Source organism: Protopterus annectens, chromosome 1.part2 (assembly GCF_019279795.1).
Source record: "Protopterus annectens isolate FY-2018-M chromosome 1.part2, PAN1.0, whole genome shotgun sequence".
In the NCBI taxonomy this organism is placed as follows: Eukaryota; Metazoa; Chordata; order Ceratodontiformes; family Protopteridae; genus Protopterus; species Protopterus annectens.
This window is the reverse complement of record NC_056727.1, coordinates 1,070,433,951-1,070,461,659: the sequence shown is the minus strand read 5'-3', so window position 1 is coordinate 1,070,461,659 and position 27,709 is coordinate 1,070,433,951. Positions and strand designations below refer to the sequence as shown.

Below are 27,709 nucleotides of genomic sequence, written 5' to 3'. Positions count from 1 at the left end.
CTTCTCCCACAAGAGTGCAGACCACAAACCTTCTTAATGTAAAATAACTGGCCTGAAGCCCAAGTGCCTAAACCAGAACTAATACACTTTAAGAATAACAGACACTGGGCTCTCAATCAGCAGTTCCCAACTTAGAAGGATGAAAGCTACCTGTCCTGCCACCACAGTGCATGCCACAAACCTTCCTAATGTAAAACAACTGGTCTGAAGCCCAAGTGCTTAATCCAAAAGACTTAGAATGACAGCTAAACTTTAATCAAGTTACTACCAAGCAGTAATAAATACAATTGAATACTTTAGAGAATGCCTGGATTAGTGCTCAAGTTACACAAACAAAGCTAGATCCAGCAGGCCCGAATCCAGTCTATGCCACAGCAAACAAGGCGCACCAACTTCAGTAAGAAGCAGTTCAGATATGCATGCACTATAAGCCTTCAATCAGAAATTCCCAGCTCAGAAGGGCAGAGTCCAGCCTCTCCTCCCACAAGAGTGCAGACCACGAACCCTCTTAATGTAAAATAACTGGCCTGAAAGCCTAAGTGCTTAAACCAGAATTAATCCACTTTTAGAATAACAGACAATTCTGAACAAGTGCTGAGATCAAAGAAACAGATTTGAGTGCTGAAACTAGAAAACTGGCTAATTATAGGGGAAAAAAACTAAGCTAGAAGGCTTCCCTCCAACACAGAAGGGCTTGGGGGCTCAAAAGCCTACAAATAGTCTATACCACTTAACAGGAAAGGCAGGAAACAAGCTTAATTTTTTTTTTCTGTTTCCCAGATGCTCTCTTTGTACACAGTAGGAGTGCCTGAAATCAGAATATGATCTCACTGCACTCAGTTGAGTGAGCAAATGAGATGGGCCCAGAAGGAGTATCCAAACACAAATTTACAAGAGGGGCGGGCAGCTGCAAGGCCACTAAGATTAACACCAAAACAAAAACAGGGAGGGTGAGTGCGACAAACTGAAGAGCAGAGTGAAAACTTTCAGTTCAGCTAAATATTCTTTCCACACAGTTAAAATCAATTTAAATACTGTATTTTTTTGAAAAAAAAGCAGATAAAGGTACTTAAATTCTCTTATACGTCCAGTTGAATATAGCAAGTTGTTAGCCGGCCAAAGCTGAGGTTTTTAAGCATAAAATATTTCACACTGTACCACTTAAATAGGCAAGGACAGGAAATCAAAGAATGTGACTACCCCCACACCTGTAATTACTAGCAAATAACAAAATTCAGCAAACACTGACTAACTACCAGTTCAGCTAATATTTCTTCCACACTGAAGAGCAGAGTGAAAACTTCCAGTTCAGCTAAATATATAAGCCTGATTTACAAAGTGCATGCTGACCAATCAGAGTGCACGTTTGGGAATATTAATGAGGGGGTTGTTGTATAATTTTATTTATTATTTATTTATTTATTGACATTTGTTAACCGGGTTAGTCCAACTGGGAAATTGTTCCATTTTCAGTGGAGACCCGAGGAGAAAAGATCCAGAAGGTACAATATTTAATTACAGTAAGCAAACAAGAACTACAAACAATAATAGCAATGAGGTATAACAAGAGGGATTTAAATAGATTAACAGAGAAGTTTGAGGGAAAGTTAAAGAGGAAGTTCTGACATGTAGTTCCAAGTCAGAATTGTTTACAGCAAATGTATTTAGTAAGAGAGATAATTGTAAGACTGGGTATATACTAAAGTTGTAGGGAGATTGTAAAGGGTAAAGTGGTAAAAACCTACAGCTGACTGAGAAGGTGGATGAAAATAAGCTCCTCTGGTAGAGAATATTTTAACTGAGCATAGTTTGAACAATACTACAGAATAGGGCATATCAGTGGGAACTATACCAAATGGCATTGCAAGGACTTAGCAGTGAATGTGAGTTTATAATTAGTCATCATCTCTATAGCCATGTCATTTGCCATCTTTTACATAGGTTCACAGGTAGGTACTAGGCTATTGGCCCTAGGGCCTATACAAGCCTAGCCAAAAAGGTACCCTGGCTTTCGCCACCCAAGAAAATTATTTTCCTGCACCCTTGTCAAGCAAAACCACAGAAGTGATCCCTGGGGTGAATTTCCTATTACCCATCCAATCATCAAGATTTTTCTTGAAGATTGCTAACGAGGAGCTCTGTTTGACATAGATAGTTAGTTTGTTCCAGAGTATGGGAAGTTTCTAGGACAGGAATCTATCCCTCCAGCATGTTCTGTTTATTGTGGTGACAAGGTTTAGGTCCCTAGAGCGTGTAGCTCGGAGGGATTGGGATTTCTTTAAGTGGAGCATGTCCAACAGCTCTGGGTTTCACATAGCTTTGTATGTTAGGCAGAGATCGCCTCTGAGAAGGTGATATGTGACGGAGTAAAGCTGGAGTTTTTTGAGTCAGTCTGCATAAGACATCTGTTTGAGGCCAGTAATCCTCTTTGTGAGGTATTTTTGTGGCCTTTCCAGTTGTTGTAGATGTCTTGTGAGGTACATACCAAAAGGGGTGTTGTACTCTATAATGGGTCTAATGAGTGATGATAGTCGAGTAATTTAGTTCTGACAAAGAAATAGTCAGTTACATTTCTAATGTTCACTGGTAAATCATGCCTGTTACACTGTTGCTGGTATGAATAAATGGCTTTTGCAGCAAGGTAAACTGACTTTACCACTTTGGTTTTGAGGTTATAAGGTAGGACAGTATACTTAATTTTTGTCTTGTAGTTAGATAGTAGGTACCAGGTAACATATTGTGAATTAATGATGATAAAAGCAGGGCAGCTGTAGTAGTAACCAGCAGCCAGTTTGCCTTTTGTAAGGTAAGTAAGTGCTTGGGCACAGATTGAATAATGTACATACTTTAACTGCAGTTTCTGTTAGACAAATGTTTTGATCGTAATATACAGTAAATAAAGGAAGGCTATACTTAAGTTTGGATATTAGTACATTATGAGCTATTGCTCTCCCGGATTCAGATGTAATGTGATTGGCTATTATGGAGCATAACTTCAACTTAATAGTTGCTTTATCCACTACTAAAGCCATGTGGTCTTTAAATAATGGGATCAGCCAGAAGGCCTACATAATTGTGGTTATAGGCTTTTTAATGTTTTTCTGTAAGACTTAAGAATCATAAGCATATACCTTGGTTTTACTTTTTTTTTACCCAAAAATCATGAAAGCAGTTTTACTTATGGTATTTTCTACCTTGTATTATCCATGTTGGGGAACTGAAATCATTTTGCAGCAACACTTCTAATCAGTGAAGAATCATTTCAGACTTTAGGATTAGGATATCATCTCCATAGCCTGTAACTGCAGACAGTGGAATTACTCAGGTAATGTCACTTAGGAACAAGAGGGAAAGAAGGGTCTCTAGGATGGAACCTTGAAGAAGTTCTGTTGTAAAGATTCCTAAATTTGAGAGCTTATCACCTGAATAAACATTGAACATTCTGTTTGTAAGACAGCTACTTATTCATGGGATTGTTCTATTTCCAAATGAAAGGAGGACTAGTTTTGGTAGAAGTTGACAGTAGCCTACTCATTCAAAACTTATTTCTAGGCCTATGAATATCCCTCCTGCCAGATAATTGCTGTCTGGACTTGACTAGATAGTATCAGCAATTGTATATATGTCCACAAAAAGTACCGATCCTTTCCATGAAATCATGCTCGAAATCACACAGAAGGCCATAATTATCAATGTGCTTCATGATTCTGACAAAAATCTATTTTTCATAGGACACAGGTTAATAACAAGCTTACCTAAATTCTTGTGAGGTATCAGGGAAAGAAAAACGGTAACAGTAGCATATGTAAACTGAATGGAAAGCCTTTCATTGATTAGAGAAAGATTAAAAGATATGAGATACTGGGTTGTTTCCGACAGGCGTGATAATACTGATAACACAATACTGGATGACTTAAGGGGTTAGTTTGTGGTTTAAGGTGATATGTCTGAAGTAATTAAGTATTACCTTAGTAGAAACTTTTGTAAAGTTGAAGGTGAGGTATATATATATAATAGTATTGAGTTATGTTGCATTTCACTTTATTTATATTGATTTGGGTCAATGAGTTTGAGATCAAGAAGTGGTTAGACTGGAGACTGGCTATATCCTTGATGACTTTTGAAAACAACTTAGACTGAGATACTAGAAGTACTTTTTACCTTTTAGGTAAGTAACTTTTGTCTGTTTTATTTTGAAATAACAGGCTTTTCTTAGTGTGAGGAAGACATTGGGATGTTGTGGATTTCATATTATCTTCCATCTTGACCAGCTCTTGTCTCTTAGATTAATTTCTTTACATAATTCTGCTGTTATCTAAGAGCAAGAGTTACCCTTAATTCTTTGTTTCTTCACACAGGATAGATGTTCTTAATAATGTTGTCCTTTATTGAGATGACTGTATCAAGAGCTTTAGCTGGTCCCTCCTGCTAGTATGCAGTAGTCATATCTAGCAAGGCATTCATTGCAGAGCTGACCTTATTTTGTTTCTGATATGGTTCCTGTTGTTACAATTATAGATGGAATTTTTGGTGATTTGTTTGAAAATAGTGTCATTACTTTGCAGTGGTTACTTAGACTATTAGACAGGATATTAACAAACTTGCACCTTTGGGGAATATTTGTAATATACAAGTCTAAAAGTATGGTGTTAACCTGATCTTGGATTGGGTTTAATACATGTAGTAATGTGATGTATTAGATTACCGCGGGACAGTATTCTATTTAAGAGGCATCTGTTAGGTTCTCCTAAAGTTACATTACATTCAATAGTTAGAACTAGTTTTGTTTTCTGACTGATTTTCTTTATATTTAGGGAAGTATATCCAGATAATTTTATAGTAATTGGAGCAGAAACATAAACTAGTGTTATATCCAGCTTTGCATGGTCGTCTAGTAGGAGGTAGAAGATTAACCAATCAAGACTGCTTCCATGCTCTGGAATTCTTCATTCTGAATGTAATATTTATAAATACAGTTTACTTTTGAGTAGCAGTAGAACAGCACCTCCTGCTTTACTTTCGAGTCTGTTACTCTGAGTTATTCTGCAGTTATTTCTAATGGTGTATGAGGGATATATATTTGTTTTCCTCCAGGCCTCTGTAATACCTTGTATGTCTGGATTCATTTCCTTAACCTCTGTTTCCAAGTCATCCAGATTGTTACTAATACTTCCTGCATTACTGTGGCATATTCCCAGACTTTTGGTTGTTTTAAAGTTATTCATCTGAATGCTGGAATTGTAAATGGAATCAATGGGCCTTGATTAGATTAATATCACCTGCAGTTAACATGTGTACAACACTTAGTTTTTAAGCAACAATTTGATAGCTGTTTACCCTAACTGGGAAGTAAGTGTTTTCAGACATTATTGAACTTTTTCTATAGATGTCATCTGAATACTCTCAGTTGATTGCAAGGCAGCAGCTATCAAGAGACTGAAGGAGAGTGAAGAGAAGAAGAATTATGCAACTGTTGTAGATGTGGAAGTCAATCTTTTAGTCTGATTTTGATTTCATTTTTATTAGACATTTTAATTATTAAGCTGAAAGAGAAAAAAAGTATATCAGTAGTATAAATTTGGCTTTGTTTTAATCAATCAGCTCTGTTATAATTATTAGTTACAGATAACATTGCGTAGGTTCATACTAGACTAACTGCCCTGAAAGGACCATTTTAAGCCTAGCTATATTTTTCACATTTTTATTTCTATACTTGACTTTTGTGAATATAGGTTCATATGTGAAACAGAAAGTGAATCTAAGCAATTCGAATGGGAATAGAACCCACAGCTATCTGATCTTCTAGCATCAAATGCAATTGTGACACCTACTGAGTTACACAACTTACAACGTGAAAAATGTATTTAAAAATATCAGCAGTCTAGGAAAGTGTTTTGACACAGTGTATATCAGAGGTATACTTGCTCAAATGTGTGATGTTGTATAAGGCAAGGGATTCAGTGACCTTTAAACGTAGGTGTGGGCAGAGTGGCTGGGAATGAGTAGGAGGTTTGAGAAGTGGGCCCATCCTGTGTGTAGCATGGACTCCATCTGTAGAGGTGCCTGCACAAATCTGTGCCTTCTAAATTCGGATAAACAAGTACAATGAAGAAAGAAAAGGTGAAAACACTACAAATTGTAAATATAAAGTATTAGTTTGTGTGAAGCTGCAGTGGTACAGCGGTAGCGTTGTTGCCTCACAGCAAGAGGTTCTCCTATTCGATTCTTGGCTGGAGTGCCTTCTGTGTGGAGTCTGCATGTCCTCCCCGAGGTCGAGTGGCCTCCGAAAGACATGCATGAATGGGCGTGCCTTCACTGAAGGTTGGGTGTTGGGCTGACAACTCGGCACCATAAAAATCTACTGCCGATCATTAGCGGACCAGAGTTCCGCTGTGACGACCCCTAACCGGGAAAAGCCGAAAAGACAAACAGTTTGTGTGAGTAAAATGTCTGAAGTAAAACTCTCCATCAAAGTAAGCACAATGCAGATGCCCTATACTACTCCACTGAAGTACCCACAATTCCCTAGCTGTAACCTTTGAGAAAAATATGCATGTTTGAAATCTTATTTCAGAAAGTAAGAATGTGTGCGATTTTTGAGTAGAGAGGGCGGCAGCATTTTCTAAACTAACTATATCACTCAAAAGTTAATATAACCTAAGATGGCATGAAGTGCACACAGAACAGCTTCCAAACACTTGAATAGTAATGTAAAAGCTTTCCCAGCAAGATTTAATGCAATAACCTTCCCCCATGAATACCCTCCCAAAACAGTAGGATTTGTAGAGAAATTAGTGCAATTCTTAAATCAGTTAGTTGTACGACCGTATTATTCCTTCAGCTATCAGCTGGCAAAACTGTATCAAATGTTAATTATTTATATCAAAGTAAATTACTGCATCTGAGTTGAATGAGAAGTTATTTGGGGTATGGTGCCCCCTCACAGCTGAATGTATTAGATAGGGGACACAGATAATTAGGTATTGACTGAAATCTGCTAAAGATGGAGTACCCAAGTGATGATTAGTATTTCACTGCTACATCACTTGTCATATTTAGGGACCTTGAACAGATAATGTGCAAAGTTCATTCTGTGGTGCAATTAAGGAAACATTATGACTGAAAACACCAAACTCATGCAAGAACATTGATTTAATAACTTACTAATTCACACTGCAGCATGCAATACAACACACTGTTAATAGGTACTGAGGCTATATACTGAAGCCTGCAATCTTCACACAATTTTTCCACAATGTTCCCGCAAGTGTCAAAAAAAAATCCACAATTTTCTAGTGGTCCTGGACATGATGTGATATTCACCTTGCTCCATCATAAGGCTGTAGCACAAACATCAGTGGGGAATCAATGTGTATTTCTGGTTTGTCTAATTATAAAAAGAATGCTGTAATACTTTATATAAGGAATCTCAAAAATGCAAAGATGCCAGAGCAGTCATTTTAATGGCCTCACCTTTAAGATATATTTCATATTAGCATGAATGTTGAGAAATGGGGTGGGGATAGGCATTAAAAGCTAACTGCCAAAAATAAACTATATCCTCCCGCCATACCTGATTGCAAAAAGAAAACACCATTGATAAAACAAGCATAACATTTGACACAATTAAATAAACCATCCTGTAGAAGCTTCCCAATGGGCAAATGCTATATTTACATACACTAGAGCCAAAGCTGCTCCTATTGCTACATCTACTTTTGCGTAAAAGTGCTATTACGAAAGGTAAAAATAACACGTTAAACTAGTTATAACAAGATGTAAAGCACTCTAATGTCCTTGCTGATCACAGCTGACATAAAGGTCCAGAAGAGTTTCACAACACTTAAATATTCTTCATGAAGAATGCTAGTATGTTGACAATGTCTATCATAAAACAGTTGCCCAAAACAATCATTGTTGAAATTAGCAAGCTTCTACAAAAATGCTGCAAGTCCCTTACATATGATTGCACTTTCTACATATACTAATTCAAGTTGTCATCAGCATAGAAGGCTAGTGGCACTATCCTGGAACCCCAGTAGCTGTAATAGGGTGAAAAGTGACTTTAATATGTCTGATAGGAATGAAAAACAATGTTGCCATCCTGGGTTTCAAACAAACAAAAGTTGATTATAAGCTAAGTCAATGTCTCACTTGGTTAACAAGTCTAACAGTACTAAATAAATGCATTTTATGCAGTAGTTATCCCACAAACAGAAAATTCTTCATAACTGCCATTGTCTCTGAAAACAGTTTTAATATCCAAAACTGTCCAAATTGTAGTCCTGTCTACCAAGCTGCCCCCATCATTTACTTTCATAAATTTTAATTTAGTCACACTATGCATCAAGTGAAATTATAAAGGCGTTCAGAAGTATGAGCTTAATAATCTGCCTCATTTCATCCATACAACCTGTCTCATACATTTACAGCATGCCAGTTAATAGAAGGCTACATGTACTTTTTGCTGTACATCATCTGGTTATGTTTCAGCATCTTGCAAAATATATGACAAATTAAGTTTCCTGGTGTGCAGTTTTAATTCTTCTAACATTCTTAAGATCCATGGTCTTCCTGATGGAAAGTGAATCCTGACAAAATATGGAGTTGCTTATTAGTTAAGACTTTCTTTCTCAAGATGTAAACCTTAAAAGCAGAATTATAGCTTGTCAGTGCCTCTTTCTCCTACTCTTGTAGCCACTCCTTCAGTAATTTGGTTGGCCACTGTTGGACCCTGAAAAGAACTTATCTCTATCTTATTGGTCCGTCTTCCCATCTCATTGCTTCTTATTGGTCCTGTAGATGGAATGGACCTACCTGAAGACTGTTCTCCTTCCTCTTAGCTAATGAAGACCTCTGAGTGAAAACAGAGGAGTTGGTTGCATGATCTAAAAAAATCACTTTCTTGATACATTTCAACTCACTCTCCACTCATCTGATTTAGAATGCTGCTTTGCTGAAAGTTACTTGATCCGGTCTCTTTTATATAATATGCTTTGCCCTCTGAGTACTCTTTTTGGTCATACACTCATATTTTTTTAAGTTAGACCTCTAGCCTTTGAACATGAAACAGCATGAGGTCATGGCTGCGTGAACACAACTCAAAATCCTTGGGTGCACTTATTGTATGTTAGGAGGCAGTTTCAAGATGTCTTGGTGTAAAATGTCAGTTCTGCTGTGGTTTGTAAAAATACTACTCAGTTCCCAACCAACCTGTCAATGAATGAAGTTAGAAATTGTTAGGCAGTTTGAGATACATTTCACTTTTAGGCACTCTTCAAAAGGAAGTTGTCCCACATTAAAGATTTGAACATGAATAATTTTATTCCAATGTTTTTAACATGGAATGTAACTCACAACAGAGAAGGGTATATGCAACTGAGAATGAAGTTGGAAAAATGGTCTTTAGGAAAAGTGAGATAATCATTAATATCCCTGTTCAGCTGAACAGACATGTTTCTCCCTATAGCAACTTAACCTACCAAAACAGTGTCTACATGACTAAAAGGAACTATACTGATTTCACACATGTCCTGAAATTTTGAAGGTGTATGAAAAATGTCAAGAACAGCTTCATCAGCCCTCTTACCTTCATTATGCATGTTGCTAGTCCATTATCTTATTATTCAAGTTTTGTAAAAATCACAACAATTCTCTTCAGACAGTGTAAAAAGAAAAAAAAAGAAAAGATGATATTGTGAGTACAGACTAATCCAAGCAAGATCTGTTGATCCATGTCACACATACATAGGAAAACATGAGAAAAAGAAATAAAAAAATTATAACGCGACTTAGAGCACATAGAAAAAAATACAAGACAAAAAAAAAAAGATGCCTCTGAGGTTTTAATTTGTTCAGTGAAAGAGGGAAATGCAACATGTTTTAGCCTTCCTCTGACACTCTAAAGTTAATATAACTTAGTATGAATTTTAATGCAGTGTTAGAGCTGACATGATAGGGCAGAGTTCAATGTTAAATGAATGAAAGTGGTGGGACAGCGAGATGCAGTGAGAGAAAAATGAGGAAGGTCAGGCAGTTCATGTTATATAGGCAAAAGGTAAAGCAGGAAAATTCTCTAGATCGGATACTAGTGGATGTTAAAATGTTAGGCAGAGTGAAGACTATGGATATATGAAAAAGGATAGTTGGATTTTTTTTCCTTGATCACAGTGCAATGGAGAGGGATAGGGTGGGATCAGAGTGATGGGGATGTAATCCAATTAATTGGAGAGGGTTAAATCAGGTGGAGTGGTTACAAAATATGGCTATGGAGATAATTTAAATGAATAAATCAGAAAAGGAAAGGTATGAATTAAAGATTAGAATGGCATTAAGGCTGCTTGGAGTATGGAAATCATAGGATCAAGAAGATTCCCAAATAGATGGCAACATGATTAGATAAGTGAAACAGAACTGTGGCAGGAGCAGACAGATATGTATAATGAAAATGAGGCACAATTAGGGGAGAAATGGTGAATAGTGTGGACAGGTTTAGGGAGTAGCCGATAGAGTTATTGGAGTTGGAAGAACATATACAGGCAGGTACATGGAGAAATAAGGAGGAAATATGTTTAAAGTTATTAGTGTACAAGCTAAAAGATTTAAAGAAAAGTGCATTGCTGGCTGAAACTGAGAAGCAGCAAGGTGGGGGATTATTAAGAATAAAGAGATAAAATGAATTTTGGAAATGTTATAGAAGTTGTAGATATGAAGACAATCAAGTGCAAGGATGTTTGAGGAACAAGAAGGACAAGAACTCAGGGAGCAAAGCAGAAAGGAATGAACAAAGTGGTGAAGTATGAGAGAAGTGATAGAACAATTAGGCATATAAAAGGGATAAAGCTGGTGAGGCAGGAGGTCTTGCAGTTGATTTCTATACATTTATGGACTTCAGGTAGAGGAGCACTTAGTGAAACTGTTTAATTACATAGGGGAAGAGGAAGGCATGCCAGAGTCAGTGTGGCAAGCAGATTGGATGGAGGCATATAAATGGAAATGAGGGAAGAAAGACCCACATACAAAAGAAACATTTCTTTATACAGTAATGAGATGAAAATAAGAGCTAGGATATATGCAGGTAGGCCAGATATGCTTTTACCGAAGATACTAGGACAGATAAAAATGGGATTTGTGAAGGAAATGTTATCCACAGATCACTGAGGAATGTTGATAAATGTTATGAGTTGGTGTGAAAGTGAAAAGATAAAAGGGGGAGGGGCATTGCTCAAAGACATTTAGAAGGCTTGTGGTTGAGTGAGGTCAGACTTTATGATGCCTGGAAAGGAAGGGTTCTGTATAGTACTAGAGAATTATATAAGAAGCCAAATGTTTAAATCAGGGTAAATTTAAATTTGTCAGATAACATGTCGTTTGGGAAAGGAACAAGGTAAAGATGCCTGCTGTCCACAGGAAATGCTGTCCTAATTAAGGAGAAACTGGCAGGAAAAATAAATAGACTGATAGAAAATTGGGATTCTAAAAAGAGTCGTATAAATTTGTTTGCAGATGAACGCATGTTATTATCGTGGATGGGAAGTTGAAGGGATGCATGCAATAGGTACTAAAGATTTTTAAAGAGTTTAGAATGGAGTCAGACCTACAGTATCATCTCAAAAAATATATTAGTAAAAGGTATGGAGAAGGTGTATGACGGTCACTAGAATTACCATGGTCAAAAGTGGGAAATATCCAGGATCAAAACCATATTCAACAGTAGCAGATGTTAGGCAGAAAAACTGGGAATCATTAGTATACATGATAAAGGGAATGGTAGACAAGAGGACCACTGAACTGAAAAATAAAATTACTGAGAGTGGTGGTGCTACCCATTGTAATGTACATGTAGAGGCCTATGGTGATTAAACCAATGGCAGTATGCCAAGGGGAAGTACAGGAAATATGTTATAGATTTGTACTAGATTAGTGTGTATGGAAATAATTAGGACAGTTAATGTGGACAGAAAAGAGGAAGGATACAGAGATACAACTGGTAATACTAGCCCAAAGGAAGTGACTGGGGAGTATAGAAAAAGGAAAGCTAGGACAGCTACACAGAGGTTTGAGAGACGGAAAGAAGCAATAGTTTTAGTACACTTAGAGAGAGGGAGGGAATGAAAGAAAGTTCATTGTAAGACTGGTGAGAAGTGAATAAGAGCATGAGAAATGGTGAAGTATTTACAAGTATTAGGGCCAGTGAGACATCATCATATGAGGCTATTACATAGATATTATATGATCAAAAATATAGTAGGAGGAGAGAGTCAGAGGAACCTTCATACTGTTGGAGGTGCATAAGAAAACATGATATACACATATGGTGGGGTTATAAAGTTAGGGCAGAAAGAATGGCAGATCATGAAAGCAACAGGAAGGAATTTATATAACAGAGAGGTAAGAGAATGATGGGTGCTATGTTTATTTGGACTGGATGAACAACAGGATGCATGGGAGAGAGAAGAAATGAAGCAGATGGTACTCACTGCAGGGTAGTTAAAATTAAATTGCAAAAGGGTGGAAAGTGGTGACATTGGCAGTGCTAAGGAAGAAAGGACAGTGCAGTGGCTAAGCAGTAGTAAAGGGAGTTAATGGGAGTTTGGAGAAAAGACTAAAGGAGAAATGTTAGACAGTATGGATAGACAGGCAAAAAACAGGAGAGGGAGTGGTAGAACAAGAGAAAAGATGGGCTAAATATTATAATATGATGGGGAAAAAAAGTTCTGTAATGAACATAGAGAGAGAGAGACTATGGCTATAGAATTTAATTTATGTTATATTCATGCAATGGCACGTATTATTATTTGTGAATTGTACCATTTACCAAGAAATACAAAATTTCAGTTCCAGTTTGTTAAGCTACTTTGGTATAAGCATCAAACTACGATAAGTTTGGTGGGGGTAATTTTAATGTTTTTATGAAGTATATGCTTTCAATACAAATTATTTAGAGAAAAAAAGTCACCTAGTAAAGTATGTACATTATATAGAATGGCTATGGAGATTGTACAGTAAGGCAAAATCTCTTGCAGCAAGATTTAACACAATAAACCCCCTATAAGTACCCTCCATGAGCAGCAGGTCTGTTCATGTACCCTCCATAAACAATAGGTTCTGTGCAGATACAAAAGTAATTTTTAAACAGATGGCTGTACAGAAAAAAATATCCCTGGCAATATCATCTGGTAAATGTATATCAAGTCCTATTTATTTTTATCGGAGTGAAGTCCAACATAATACCAGAAGATATTTTGGGATATGGTGCTAAGGTAAATCAACCAGGAGAGATAAGCTCCATCAACTCCTATAGAGGAGGGCAGGATTAACATTCCTTGAAGTGTGTCTATATGATCACAAAATAAAATGAACAGCTATAAGACCACCACAAGTTATAAAGAGTGTGGCGCTCCATTAGAGCAATGCCATTAAGCTAAATCAAACATCAGCATTCAGTTACAGTAACCCACATAGATGTGGACAGGGTGCACTTTCCTTGGGCTGCCTCTATGCAGTTGAAGGAAAAAATGAACAGCAACAAGATCACCAGATGCTGTTCTGGGCATGATGCTCTGTCAGTGCAGTGCCACTAAGTTAAATCAAACAGCAGTGGTCAGTTATACAAACACATATAGACAGCTTCATATGAGATTATTGGGCTAATAACTCAAGAACCCTTACAATCCTAGCCAGTTTTACCCAGATTTTACCCAATTTTCTATTCCTAGAAGAAAGATAACAAGGGTCAGCAAATGGGGTTTTGACAATTTGCATGGTCCATACTTGTCCATACTGACTGCTGACCAGCTCTTACATTTATTTTCTATATCAAGTCATTACAGTCAGGAAGACTCACTGGTCACAGGTTTGTAACAAACATAAGTCATAGTGGCATTCTAAAAGCTTGACCGACTATCCCAAGAACAAATTTAAATGTGTGATGGTACCTACACTGTTTCAAGGTGACAGAAACTTCAACTAAAGTCAAGGGAGAAGCCGAGTTATAAATCTAGCCCACTTTCAACCAGTGCTTATAAAAACATAAGGATGACTGTCTTTGTAGCTGTGGTAGCTCTTCCACCAGTTCAGTCCACCCAGAGATTCTCAAAGAAATTTGGATACTTCATGGCACAATAAAAATGTAAAGACCCTCCCTCAAGAGACAGTATGACTTGGAGAAGAGGGATGGGGCATAACACAGGTAGCCAGGGCTTATATCCTTTTAGTAAGAACTCTCTGCACCCCTTCTAGGTCAAGAGACTACCATATGTAATCATTGTGTTCTATGATTGGACAAGTAAAGTGGACAGGATTACAATGACAGTGCAGACCACATGAATACAGGTTAAGGACAGTTTCCTGAACCTCAGTATGCCAGACACAAAGGACTGAATGCACAGTTCCGTGAAATGACCTGGAGTCCATAACTCTATGAACAGTCAGGCATTTCTGCAACAGATACACTGAGGGGGAAAATGCATTCATCTATATCATATAATTTTTGGAATTATACTTATATCAAAAGAAAAGCAGTAACCACTTCTAAACCCATTATATATGACAGGATATAACTCAATAAAACATCAGTATTGCCTACCCATTTCATATATAATACCAGATACACATTTTCCTGCATCACAGTTAGTCAGGGTGTACACTGAAATTTTTGACTCAAAAATGGTGCTAGAACATGTTTTACCTACAAAGACCATGAGGAATATCTCAAAACAAGTCTATACTGAGGAATTCTCACAGATAGACAAACTACAGATGGACAGCTTCATTTCCACTTCCATAATCCATATTGAGAGGGAGATTCCAAGTTCTCACTAAGGATGCCAACCTGAAGACCACCTCATTTCAGGTTGTTTGTTCTTGCAATATGTATATTTAGTGCGGGGACTCTATCCCTCTCTCTGTCTCTACACCATCCAGATGATTCCTGTATGTCTGAGAGTTTCTTGATGTAATTGTCTCAAAATAAAGTTCAAAGGATTGTTTGCTATCATGATTCATGTTAAAATGACCAAAATGTAAGTAAGGAACAGCAGTTTGCAGCATGTACTGTTCACTATCACTTGTGTGGTCAAGGAATTTATCAGGCACTGTGGTAAAGCATTCCAAGACAGCTGACGACTACATAACCTTGTAGATTAGACACCATCTGCTCAGCAATAGACAAAGGACAAACACACTTCCTGCAGTTCCTTTGTTTTAGATTACACTGGTTTGAATTCTTTACAGCTTTACTAACACGAGTAGATCAGAATTGTGTTTAAAGTTAACACACGCTGTAAAAATATCAGGCATACTTCTTTGTATAACTAAACTAATGACTTCATATCATAGTTCAGTCTTGAGATAAGTTTGTTACCTTAAACCTTCAATAAAAAACATAACTTCACTATATGCCGTCACCTAAATGTTATTATTTATAGACTTCCTTCTTTCCTTCAATCTCTGACAATGTAAAAGACGCTCACCAGAATGTTTCTGTATACCATTTGACAAGTACTATGTTATAGCTGTACTATACCATAAACATGCCCTTCTCATTAGAAAATCTATTTCTTTACGATTATGTTTTCAGTGCATGCAAAATTCATTCCTTTTGTACAGCAAATCAATGGTTGTTTCAACAACAAAAAAAAACAGAAAGCCACTATTTACATGGGCACAGTAGATGAGGTGAGGGGAGTCTTACCAACCTAATTTATTTTACTTATTTTAAGGCTGGAGACAGTTTTGTTACATGTAGTTCACTAAAGCTGCTCTTTACCCAAATTATGCATTGGTGTGTGTGTGTGTGTGTGTGTGTGTGTGTGTGTGTGTGTGTGTGTGTGTGTGTGTGTGTGTGTGTGTGCATATGTATGTGTGTGTGTGTGTATGTGCATATGTATATATGTGGATCTACTTCACATGACTGAAAACTCAAAATACTGAATTCCATTTGACTGAGACTACAATACCTAATTTTCAAAATACTGAAAACTCATTTGACTGAGTCTCATTACATTGAAAGCTTACAATGCTGAATTTCAAAATATTAAATTTTAAGCCACAGACATGCACACTCACACTTACAACAGCAGTGAATGACTCTTTCCAAAACTTAAAAACTACTGACTTACCCTCTTAACAGAAACTGGATGATATAAAACCAAACAAAGTGGGGGGCTGCACCCCACTTAACTATATATACTAACCCCAGGATCGCACTACAGTGGGAAAAGGGCATATACTTTTTACTTACCTTACAGTACTGTACACACTACCACTACTGCCAGGAGCATATAAAATGTCAGCCATATTAATATAGATACTTCCCATAAAAATGTAGAGAGACATACCCACATTTAGAAACACTATAACACTACTTTCTACACTACTATCAGTATTCTGACAGTTGGCACTTTAACTTATAGTCATTTTTTTATATCACAAGCAAGTCATAGGTGAAGGGAAACACACCACATCTAAGGTTTAAAATTCATTATTTTTTGAAATTCAGCATTGTAAGCTTTCAGTATAATGAGACTCAGTCAAATGAATTTTCAGTATTTTGAAAATTAGGCATTGTGGTCTCAGTCCAATGAAATTCAGTATTTTGAGTGCTCAATCATGTGAAGTAGACCCATATATATGTGTGTATACGTGCACACATTTTCTGAAGTGACTGTTTTAGTGCAGTAAACTGTTACTTGTGTTCATCAACCAGGTAATAGACTATTCTGACTCTTCATTTTCAGGCATGACCCAGGCACAAGAAATCAACAGATATAACACATCATAGACCACAGAAAAGGTACAAGACAGCAACAGATGTTACATAAAGATAAAATCAAAATAATACTGTAGCAGGATTATCACAGCTAGTACATGGTTGAAGATATTACTATCAGCAGAAATTATAAGTGCAACTGCAACCACAGCTTTAGTATAAATATTTATAGAACTACCTTTTCAGAAAAGAATGCTATTTTTCTTTTTAATTGGTACCATTTTACTGTTATTTCTATCAAGTGACACAGATTTTATAAGTCCAAACTTTTTGTCTGGTGGTTTATTTAGCTCCCAGTATTAACAAGATGAGTAATGGATTTCATTCTGTACTCCTGGGTTTAATTATGGTTCAGCCCTTCACATTTTCATAGCGGTAATCTGTAAGGAGTGCCACTACGTGCTTACGCAAATCATGTCTTTCAGGATGACTATGAAAATGCGGACACATTTTGGTGAACACACCTCCCTACCACAAAAGCCTAATGTGCTTAAGGCATAAGCAACAGGGGGACAGCTAATAAGCCAATAAGGGACAGTACACATTTCGGTATCACTAGGATTCATAGAGATGAACTAAAAGGACTTCATTTGCATACTAAACATTTAAATAGCCCTAAACGTATGCCAGTAAGCAGCAATTTACCATGAGAATACAGAATTGCAAGGAGAAGAGAAAAGGGAATGTACTGCCATAGATTTTAAAAGAGGGTACAATTAATGACTTTCCTTAAAGGATTTTTATTTATTATTGCATTTTAGTGCTTCTGCATATAAGTACAAACTACTGAAGGGGACAATGGGGTAAATTATTAATTTTAGTGCTTTTGCATGCATGAGCAAACTACTGAAGTAATCACTGGGGGAAATGTTTCATTTTGGTGCCAGTGCAGTGCTTGTGCATAAATGGATACACTACTGAAGGGATCATTATAGGAAATGTTTCACCCTAGTGTCAGTGAAATGCTTGTGTACACTTGGGCAAACTACTGAAAGGTTCATTGGTGGAAGTTATTCATTTTCATGCTTGTGCATACGTGGACAAGCTACCGAAGGGCTACTGGGGAAAATGTTATATTTTGGTGTTGGGGGAAATGTTTCATTTTGGTGTCGGGGGAAATGTTTCATTTTGGTGCTTATGCATACATGGACAAATTACTGAAGGGATCATTGGGGAAAATGCTTTCATTTTGGTGTCAGTGAAGTGCTTGTGCATACATGGACAAACTAATGAAGAGATCGTTGAAGGAAATTATTTATTTTGGTGCTTTTGCATACATGGACAAACTACTGAAGGGATTGTTAGAGCAAATGTTTAATTCTGGTGTCAATGAAGTGCTTTTGCAGACATGGACAGATTACTGAGTTTGTCACTGGGGAAATTATTCATTTTGGTGCTTGTGTACATGGACAAATCGCTGAAGGAATACCTGGGGGAAATGTTTCATTTTGGTGTCAGTGAACTGCTTGAGCAGACATGGGCATACTGCTGTAGGGACTGCTAGGGGGACATTTTTATTTTGGTGCTTGTCCATACTTAATCAAACTACTGAAAGGGTCATTGGGGGAAATGTTTCATTGTGCTGCTTATACATACTTGGTGAAACTGCTGAAGGGATTGCTAGGGGAAATGCCTAATTTTGATGCAAGTGAACTGCTTTGGCAGACATGGACATACTCCTGTAGGGATTGCTGAGGGAAATGTTTTATTCTGGTGCTTATGCATATACGGATATATTACTAAAGGGATAGTTCGGAGAAATGTTTCATTTTGGTGCTTGTGCATACATGGACAAACTACTGAAGGGATTGTTAGGGAAATGTTTCATTTTGGTGTCAGTGAAGTGCTTGTACAGACATTGACAAACTACTGAAAGGGTGACTTGGAGAAATGCTTCATTTTGTTGCTTGCAAATCCTTTGTCAATCTACTGAAGGGGTCATTGGGGGGAAGCTTCATTTTGTTGCATGTGCATACTTGGTGAAATTACTAAATGGATGGCTTGGGAAAATGTTTAATTTTTGGTGCTTGTGTATACATGGTCATACTACTGAAGGGATCGCTAGAGGAAATTATTGATTTTGGTGTCAGTGAAGTGTTTGTGCATACATGGTCAGACTACTGAAGTGATTGGAGAGCAAAATAATTTATTTTGTGTCATTTTAGGGTTTGTGCATACTTGGAAAAACTACTGATTGATGGCTGGGTGCAAGTTCATGGAATGCTATTCAGATAACAAAGATGAAGCACTGCTTTTAACAAGGGATGTGGGTACTGCACAGATATTAGGCTATGAATCGCAAGAACTCCTCATTAGAATATGCTGCTTTACAAAATTTCTCATTTTCATCTCATTATACTTAAACCATTTAACATTAGAGTAAATGGTCTGTATGAATCTCGCCTTTCCTATGTTCATTCGAAAACATCAGGGATAAACCTATCGCATTTACAGAAATGACTATGAGTACTGTCCTATGACTCTGAGCAAGTTACATAACCAGGAAATATTCTGCCTTGCTGTTAGAAAGAAGTTATTGTCGCTATTGAGTTTATTGAGTTTATGTACCAAATACAGAAAAATATAAATTGTAGTGTTTTGCATTTAACTGACTCAATATTAATTTCATTATCTGTTGAGGGGAGACTGCCCTTATTTTTAATGTAATAAATGAAAAAATAAGATTATCAGAATTTCTGTTTGGTTATATGCATCTTGACCAAGGTTGTGGTTGGGTCCATAAACCAAGCCATTTGTTCCACTTTGATTGCAGCCACTTACAGAAAGCTGTAGTCAAACGGTCATTGTTGTTTTTCTGCTTTTGCCCTAAGCACCATAACCTGACACAGCTGATAAGCATTTATGCAGTAGCTCTCTCCCCTTACAGATGCTTCTTTACCTGCTCAACTAGCTACACACTATTTGCTAAAGCAGCAGGCTTAGCTGAACCCCTTCTGGGATGGATGAGCTGGCCCTGTTTGCTGACTTCTGCTGTCGCAGATTGGTAATCCACCCTGGGTCTTCAGCCCTCACAGTTAGGACTTACCCCTCTGTGTCACAGACGTTGCTTGTACATTTGTTTATTATGCAGCTTACTCCTTGCAAAAGTACTGATTACTGATGTGAAATATTTCTCCATGGCTCAAACATTTATGAATTTGTTCTAATTTCCTACAGAATCATGACTACAGACAACAAATGTTGACACTACACAAGTTCATAGAGATTTCTCCTCTCTATTGTAATAAAAACCCAGTTCCTAAAAAAAAAAAAAAAATGCAATTAATGAAAAAAGTGTTTGCGTTTTGTTATCTTACCCTGTAAAATCAGCAGAATGTTCTGCATTATCAAATACGTAAACTCGACTGATCTGCACAGCTGTCAGATAGCTCATGGCTGCAAGGAATGTGTACCTACAAAATAAACCAAAATTAGTGAACTGATTATCTTTTTCAGGTGCATCATTTTACTTTTCATTGCATTTTTCTAATGATCAGAAGCATAACTACCTGCTCCCTTCTTTCAAAAGCTGTTTTGACAGAACATGTGCATGTCCTTTTTCAACCAAATTTCATCTTGCTAAACTGCAGAATGATAAACGGAAACAGGAGAGAGAAACTGTTGTCATTTGTCTTCTTAAGCGCATGGTGAGTCAGTAGGCCTTTAAATTTGATTCTGTGGTACAGAAGAGGTATGCTGCTCACTGGTGAAAAGGCAGCTTGATCTGTAAATGCTTATTTTGGGCTCTGATGAGGGTAACACAAGAATAAAAATGCCATTGTCCACTCGTCAGCTAGCTCCAAGCCAAACAGACATAAAGACCTGTCTTATGTCCCAAATGATCTAGGACTGACTTGCCATCTGGGCTGTGGCAGAACTAGCTGATTGAGGTATAGGTGAGTGGCTGATGATGTTATCTTACCTCAGGAGAAGGAAGGGAGGAAGTCTTCTTGTCAGTGGCTGTACACCCCCAAGTGAAGGCTATGAGGTACAGCAGTGCAAAAATACTAGTGTATGTACACTGATCCACCAGCTAGTTAGTGTGCAAGCAATGTAGTCAGACTAACGTACATGCACATGATTGAGCAAGTATCATCAGGCTGGCACTGTGGGTCCCACTTTGATGGTGTGCATGTCAGGGCAACAAGGGGTGGGAAGTTAGGTCAGTGTAAAAAAATGCTTAATGGATATCTGAAAGTTGGCCTCACTGTGATTGAATATTGCCATCTGTAGGGAGAAAGAAATAGGCATACAGAGGAAAATAAAGGTTAGTGCGTGCATGGCAATAAAAAAAATAGTCATCTATTCTGAGATTTCCCCAAAGCGTCCAGTTGCAGGGATACAGAACAGCATCTATAGGATGCCTTCCATTGTTCCCATAAAGATTCTATACCACAGATGTTCTAGGTATAGAATCCTTATGGGAACAATAGAAGGCATCTGCATCTCTTAAACTGGAAGCTTTGGGGAAAGCTCAGAATAAAGATTTAATGTCCCACAAATGCCCAAAAGATCTATGGATGACTAGTATTGTGGAGAATACAGCTGTATGCTGCACAGTGTGAACACAACCAGCTATTCATGCAAGTAATTGCCTTCTACATCAGTAGCAAATTCAGAATGTAACAATAGTATACTACCAATACCCACAGATGAATGAAATGCACAAAATTAAAATAGACAAAAACTCACTTTAGTTGTTTATGTGACAACTACAATACTAAAGAGATACATAAATGCATATATTTACAGCTCACCAGATATTCCTATAAGGTGAGTAATGTAAATGGCCAAAGGAAACCTACTCATCTATGCTGGCATACTGCCAGGGCTTAGACACAATATGTGCCTACCCCTAGGTATCCAAGAGTCTGAAGAGCTCATTGAAAAACAAGTAAATCACTTGAGACTGCAGTGATGTGAGTAAGATACAGATAACCATTCTAGAGTGGTGTTTTTATTAGCCTACTAGTAACACAGATAAGCAGATTAACAGGAGGGTTGCCAGACTGATGTTGACTTATTCTAGCAATGTAAATGCTATATGTGATATTATTAAGAAGACCTGGGGAATTTTATGTGTAAATGATAAACTGAGCAAGTTATTGAGCAAATAGCTGAAATGTTGCTTCAAGAATAGTAGGTCTCTGATTAGATAGTTATGTATATTTATACACCACCATCACAATGCAGAGGTACATTCCCTTGCAGGAAATGCAAAGCATATAGCTTCATTCATCCAGACTATTCTTTTGTATAGCCATCACAAGTTTTATACAGAGACATTTTTTATTGCAGATTGTACAACTAATTAATTTACTTTGTTTTTTGTGCTGGGTGTTTTGTTTTCCAAATTGAGAAAACAGATTATTTAACGATAGGATTCTTGAGCATGTGAGTGATATTAAGAAAAGGAAATTGAATAATGCTTTAGCTCACCGTGTTTCTGACTGTGGGCAAAGGCACAGTTTTAACTTTCTTGCTTTGGAGGTTCTTAGTCCAAATTATAGGAGGTGGTAATTGTAGAAATTTGACGGAAATGAAGGAACAGTAGTGGATTATTTATCTTAATGCAGGTAAGTTTCCTGGCATAAATGAGCATGTCTCTTTAAAACCTGTTCTGAAGGATTGGCCACTCTCCCACTGAAGTTGATTCAATAGTTTTTTAATGAGCTTTTAATAAGTTTGCTTATGCAATTTATAATGTTTACTGTCGGGCTTTGAATTATGTATTTTAGGTATAATTGTATAGCTGCGCAATAAGAATTTTTTCTGTATAATGTTTTAGATATAGTATTTGAATGCTTCATTTTCATTGGCTGTATAGAGTTTTCAATAAGCATTGCATTGCTTTTGCATTTAGCTCTGATGAAGCAGCATAATGACTGTGAAAGCACTTACCGCCTTTGTTAATGTCTATGTAAATAAAATTTTTTGCTTTTGTATAAGAGTTAAGACGTGGTGATTGCCTAATTTTTATTTTCTTTTAAACTTTGTGGTTTAGTGCAGTCTTTTCCAGACGTTTGACTGTTTTCCTATGTAAACATCAAGCTGTGTTCTTCCTATAGCCCAAACAGTGCAGCCTTCTAAATCTCTCATAACAGAAAGCATGCATATTGGAAGGATCTAAAACATGCCAGCTATGTTAAGTTGATGAGCTAAACATATAACACATTCTAGAATGATAGTTAGAAGAGAAAACCATGAGTGTGGGTGGGATGATATGGGCAAGTGCCAGCATAGCCAGCTGGAGTTTTGTAAAGAATAGCATGCTCTTTGAATATCAAACTGATTTATACAAGGTGCTTGTGTTACAAATGCATTAGAACTGTATGTCATTCGTATATCAAACAGATTTTGTACAGATGATTGTGCTGAAAATGTATTTGTGAGCTTTGCTTGTGTTGAAATGTATCAATAGTGCACCATGCTAAAATGAAGAGGAAAGTACAGGTAATATTGTAGCTGAATTAAATGTATATGTTGTAATAGAGGATCCTGACATGGCAGAGGTTAACTTTAAGAAAAATAAGGGAAATGTAAATGAGGTGTTAAATCATTAAAAGGCACACCACAGTGCTAAATAGGACCAGAAATACTAGGTCTGGGGAACAGTCTTTGTTAATTAGCTCAGTGAAAAGAAGGGAGGCCTCAAGCACTGCTATACACATTTGGATGTGCATTATGGTCATCTGTGCTTAATTCCTGTCTCATCTTCAAAGGGGAATACTGTGAGAACCTAGAGTCAGGTTATCAGATGAGGTCATTCTGCCAGCCCTCTTGGAAATTATATTTTAGATATTACAAGAGAAATCTCAGAGTATTGAGTATTCTTATTGGGAAGCCTGACTAGAAAGACCCTCACCCACAGTAACTTGCCTTGCGGTAGTAAGTAACTTAACCAGGGAACAGTAATTCTCTTAGATTCAGTCAGGAATATAGTGAAGCTTAGTTTAGATATTGTTTTTCTTTATTTGTTTGAGTCTGTACATCAATATTTTTTCAATATTTCCTGTGATCTGAACTCTGTGGTTTACTGTGACTATATATTCAGTATTTCCATGTACTTTTATTATTTATTATTAAAATATTTAAAACTTATTGTGGCTGGTCCTTGTAGAAATTATCTAACCTTGGACAGTGCTTATATTTATTTGATGACCCTGTGTGGGCCACTCCAGAAGGCCTAGCCATCTTGGCGAACTACTACCATTTGCATTAGCATTAATATTACACAGTATAATTATTTTTAAATATATTTAAAACTTTTATTGTGGCTGGTCCTTTTAGAAAGTATCTAACCTTGGCAAGTGCTTCTATGTATTTGATGATACTGTGTGGGACACTCCAGAAGACCTAGCTGTCTTGGTGACCTACTGCCACTTATATTAGTATTAGGATTAATATTACACATATAATTGGATACCCTTTTAAAAGCCTTATAGTAACTGACTGGTGGCAGTGATAACTACCTTACAGTCTCGGCAAAGTGTGTAGTATGGGTAATCTGTGCCAGCCTTTCCCAGGTGTGTATGTGAAAATTAAATCTTAAAGAGTGTGTGAGTGTGTCAGCTACTTAGGGCAGGGACATGAAGCACTGGGCTTACAGACAGGGTGCTGAAGAACATGGCTTAGACACTTGGCTGAGGACCTAACCCTACAGCTGTACCAGTGGGGATTCTTACTGGGGACCTGGAGGGAGACAGATATAAAGACATGCAGACCCTGGACTGAGTGTGTTCCCTATGTGCTCTGAAGGGAAATTGTACTTGATGCAGAGAAGTCTGCATCTGGAAATGCTGAGTGTATCCATTTGTATTCCAAGTGCATGCCACTCTCAAGTGTCAGTGTTGACAATTCAGGCTCATTGATTACTGGCCCAGCATGGGGACAACACATACTGGTGGCCATCACATATTGGTAGCAGTAGTGGGCATCACAGTAGGATAAACTCTTCAAAAACAAAGTCACCAAAAACAACTTACGTCTTAATACTCTAACACTGAATATCATTTTGACAAAAGGCATGTTCATTGAAAGTTTATGCAATACAGCCTACAGAACTATCCAAAACATTTCTTAAGAAAGAGTCCACAAAGAGGTCACAACATTGTAATCACAATATAACCGTAACTCTAAACTTAAAATTAACCATAACTCTAAACATAACCCTATTGGCAGACCTAGCTATAAACATGGAACTATCCCCTCTTATCCCCAAGCACTAGGCACTATTGAAGTCTCCATCACTACCTTCAATTCATACCAAGCCTCCATAGCTAGCGCCAGAACATACCCAGTTTTAACCCTAAAGTCAATGACTTCAACAATTACTCCAGTTACCAGAATCAACCAAATGGCCTTTTACTGAAATGTAACATTTAACTAAACAGCATTTCAAATAATATTCAAATGCATAATTCACAAAAATCAGATCTGACCACAAGGACTTGATGAAGCTATTGTAATCTAAACTGCCCCAGAACATCCTGATAGATCCTGAATAACTTTGTGTGTGTGTGTGTGTGTGTGTGTGTGTGTGTGTGTGTGTGTGTGTGTGTGTGTGTGTGTGTGTGTGTGTGTGTGTGTGTGTCTGTGTGTCTGTGTAGGAGAGAGGTAAAAAGACACTTTAATGTATTCTAAAAATTGAAAAGATCTGCATCTTTCTTATCAGGAACAAAATGTATTCATTTGTATTTGTTTGTTGACTAGTTTGTTGACTATATCCTTTTCTCTACAAGCTTGGTTTCTATTGCAGCAGCAATTTATATAATCTATACAGCAAGCAATTTAAGCAAATTATGTTGCCCGTTCGATTCTCAGTTAGAGTGTCTTCTGTGTGTTGACATGCGTGAATGGGCGTTCCTTCGTTAAAGGTTGTGCGTTAGGCCGGGCAAGCCAGCACGTGAAAGTCTACTGCCAATCATTAGCAGACCGGAGTTCCGCTGTGGCGACCCCTAACCGGGAAAAGCCAAAAGACACAAAAATACAACAGGCATATTATGCAGCATTTCACCTAGAATATAAGTTAAGAATACATTAGAACAACTACAATGAAATTACAGCAAGGAGTTCATTAGAAATAGTTACAGGACTATGCCATAATGTCTAAAGTAGTCTTTATACTGTTGTTAGCAAGGAGGTATACATGGAGTATTTTTTTAATTGTCAGTGAGAAATTCAGTATTGTATACTGTATTGACCATTAAGTTGTCACTGCTAGTCATTTGCAACATCAGGTGAGTATAGCAGAAGTGAATCCTTATAATATAATTTGTTGTTTGACAGGGCCCTGTGCATTGGGTAGGGTGGGATCTCCATCCTGAATAGCTTCGCCATGGCACACTTCTTTCTATTTCCACTGTAATCCTTGGACATATGCATGTTTCCTACTAGAGCATGCTATTGCTATGAAGGAATAACCTCCCTCACCATTTTACCCCATGGAAATTGAACTGTGCCTGGAAAAGAAAAGGAGCTAAAAGTTAAGGATATAAAGTTATACGCTTGCAATATGAGTCCCATAACCAGACTAGGTGGACGGGACATATACAAGAAGGGAGATATGAGATGAGTAATTAGTAACTGCAGAAGACCCTTATTAAAATCATCTGATGTGGCAAATATTCTTACATCCATTAAATATTTCTTTGAGGAGCCCTCCAAGTGAGTAACAGCTGGGAAGAATTCCCAGGAAGTATACAAAAATCCTTCAAGAGAAGTAAGACACAGTTAGGTCTCCATTTAGATAAAGCTTTCTTAGCTAGTGTCAGTCTTTCTTTGATAGATGAAAAGAAGTAAACAGTCCCTCTTCCACAGCTCATGCACCCTATCCTGGTAAAATCTGAGACAGCAGTTCACATCCATGTTATGTGCAAGATCCACAGACCCAAATCCTGTTCAGTGAAAGAAAACAGGTAAGTAGCTAGCCTAATAAATACTGAACACCAAGACCACTTCTGGCAAAAAATGTGGGGTAGTTATAAGGAAGCCTGCTTTTCTATGAAAGACCAAGAAAGGGACCTTCAGATAAAAGTTTGAAACTTCAAGGTCTACTGAACAGAGGCAATAACCACTAAAGACAGCATCTGATAGAAAATTAATTTCAGACATGTTAAGTCAGTCATTCCAAAAGAAGGATACTCAAGTCTGTCAGTCATAGAATTTATGTCCCAAGAAGGATTCTTCAAAGGAGCACAGGAAAAAAAAAGCAGGAATTGTTTGATAAGGTTCTGCTGGGTTAAATTTCTTGCAAGATTATGAGGCACCGAAATGGCAGACATGTAATCCTTGACTACGGAACAAATTAGGCCCAGATGAAACGGATACATATGGAAGATCAGCACTATATAGATACTTAAGCAGTCAAAAGAAGAATCTGTACCACTCAGCAAAATAAGTTTGTCTAGTGGAAGATTTTCTGGCAGCCTGTGATTCCTCCCTGACCACTATAACAAGATTTACGAGATCGGCTGGGGTGCCTTGTGTGTGGGGTCTGCATGTCCTCCCTGCATTTGTATGGGTTTCCTCTGGGTGCTCCAATTTCCTCCCAAGTCACAAAGACATACGTCTGGAGCATTTCTGCCTGAGTATCCACTGAAAATTGGCTTCATTCCAAGTAGGACTTTCCCAGTAAACAAATGCTAAATAAAATTAAATAAATAAAATTTAGTTATATCTAAGCATAAAGGGTTTAGAAATGAAAGGCAGCAGCAAGGCTTGGAAAAGGAACCAGTTGTCTTCCCAACCAAGGCAACTTCCTCTGACCATGTTTGGGAAACTTCTTATGAATACCTGAAACAACACTCTGCAGCCATTATAGGCCAGAAAGGATGAACCCATCTTTCTTCTCTGAATCATGTCAGCAAGTATGAATTGAAGCAAAATGATGGAAAGATGATGTGATTATGCAAACTTACCACTCCCAACAGGACAGTC

General features: G+C 37.4%; 1 protein-coding gene across 1 annotated transcript in view; it reads right to left on the bottom strand.

Annotated features, from left to right (window-relative positions):
- The window catches only part of LOC122792232 (lysophospholipid acyltransferase 2-like), a 751,818-nt gene that overhangs the window by 431,254 nt on the left and 292,855 nt on the right, over nucleotides 1–27,709 (bottom strand). The window contains exon 4 of the mRNA XM_044059980.1: nucleotides 20,089–20,184. Coding sequence (XP_043915915.1) covers nucleotides 20,089–20,184 — 96 coding nt within the window. The remainder of the gene's footprint in view (nucleotides 1–20,088; nucleotides 20,185–27,709) is intronic.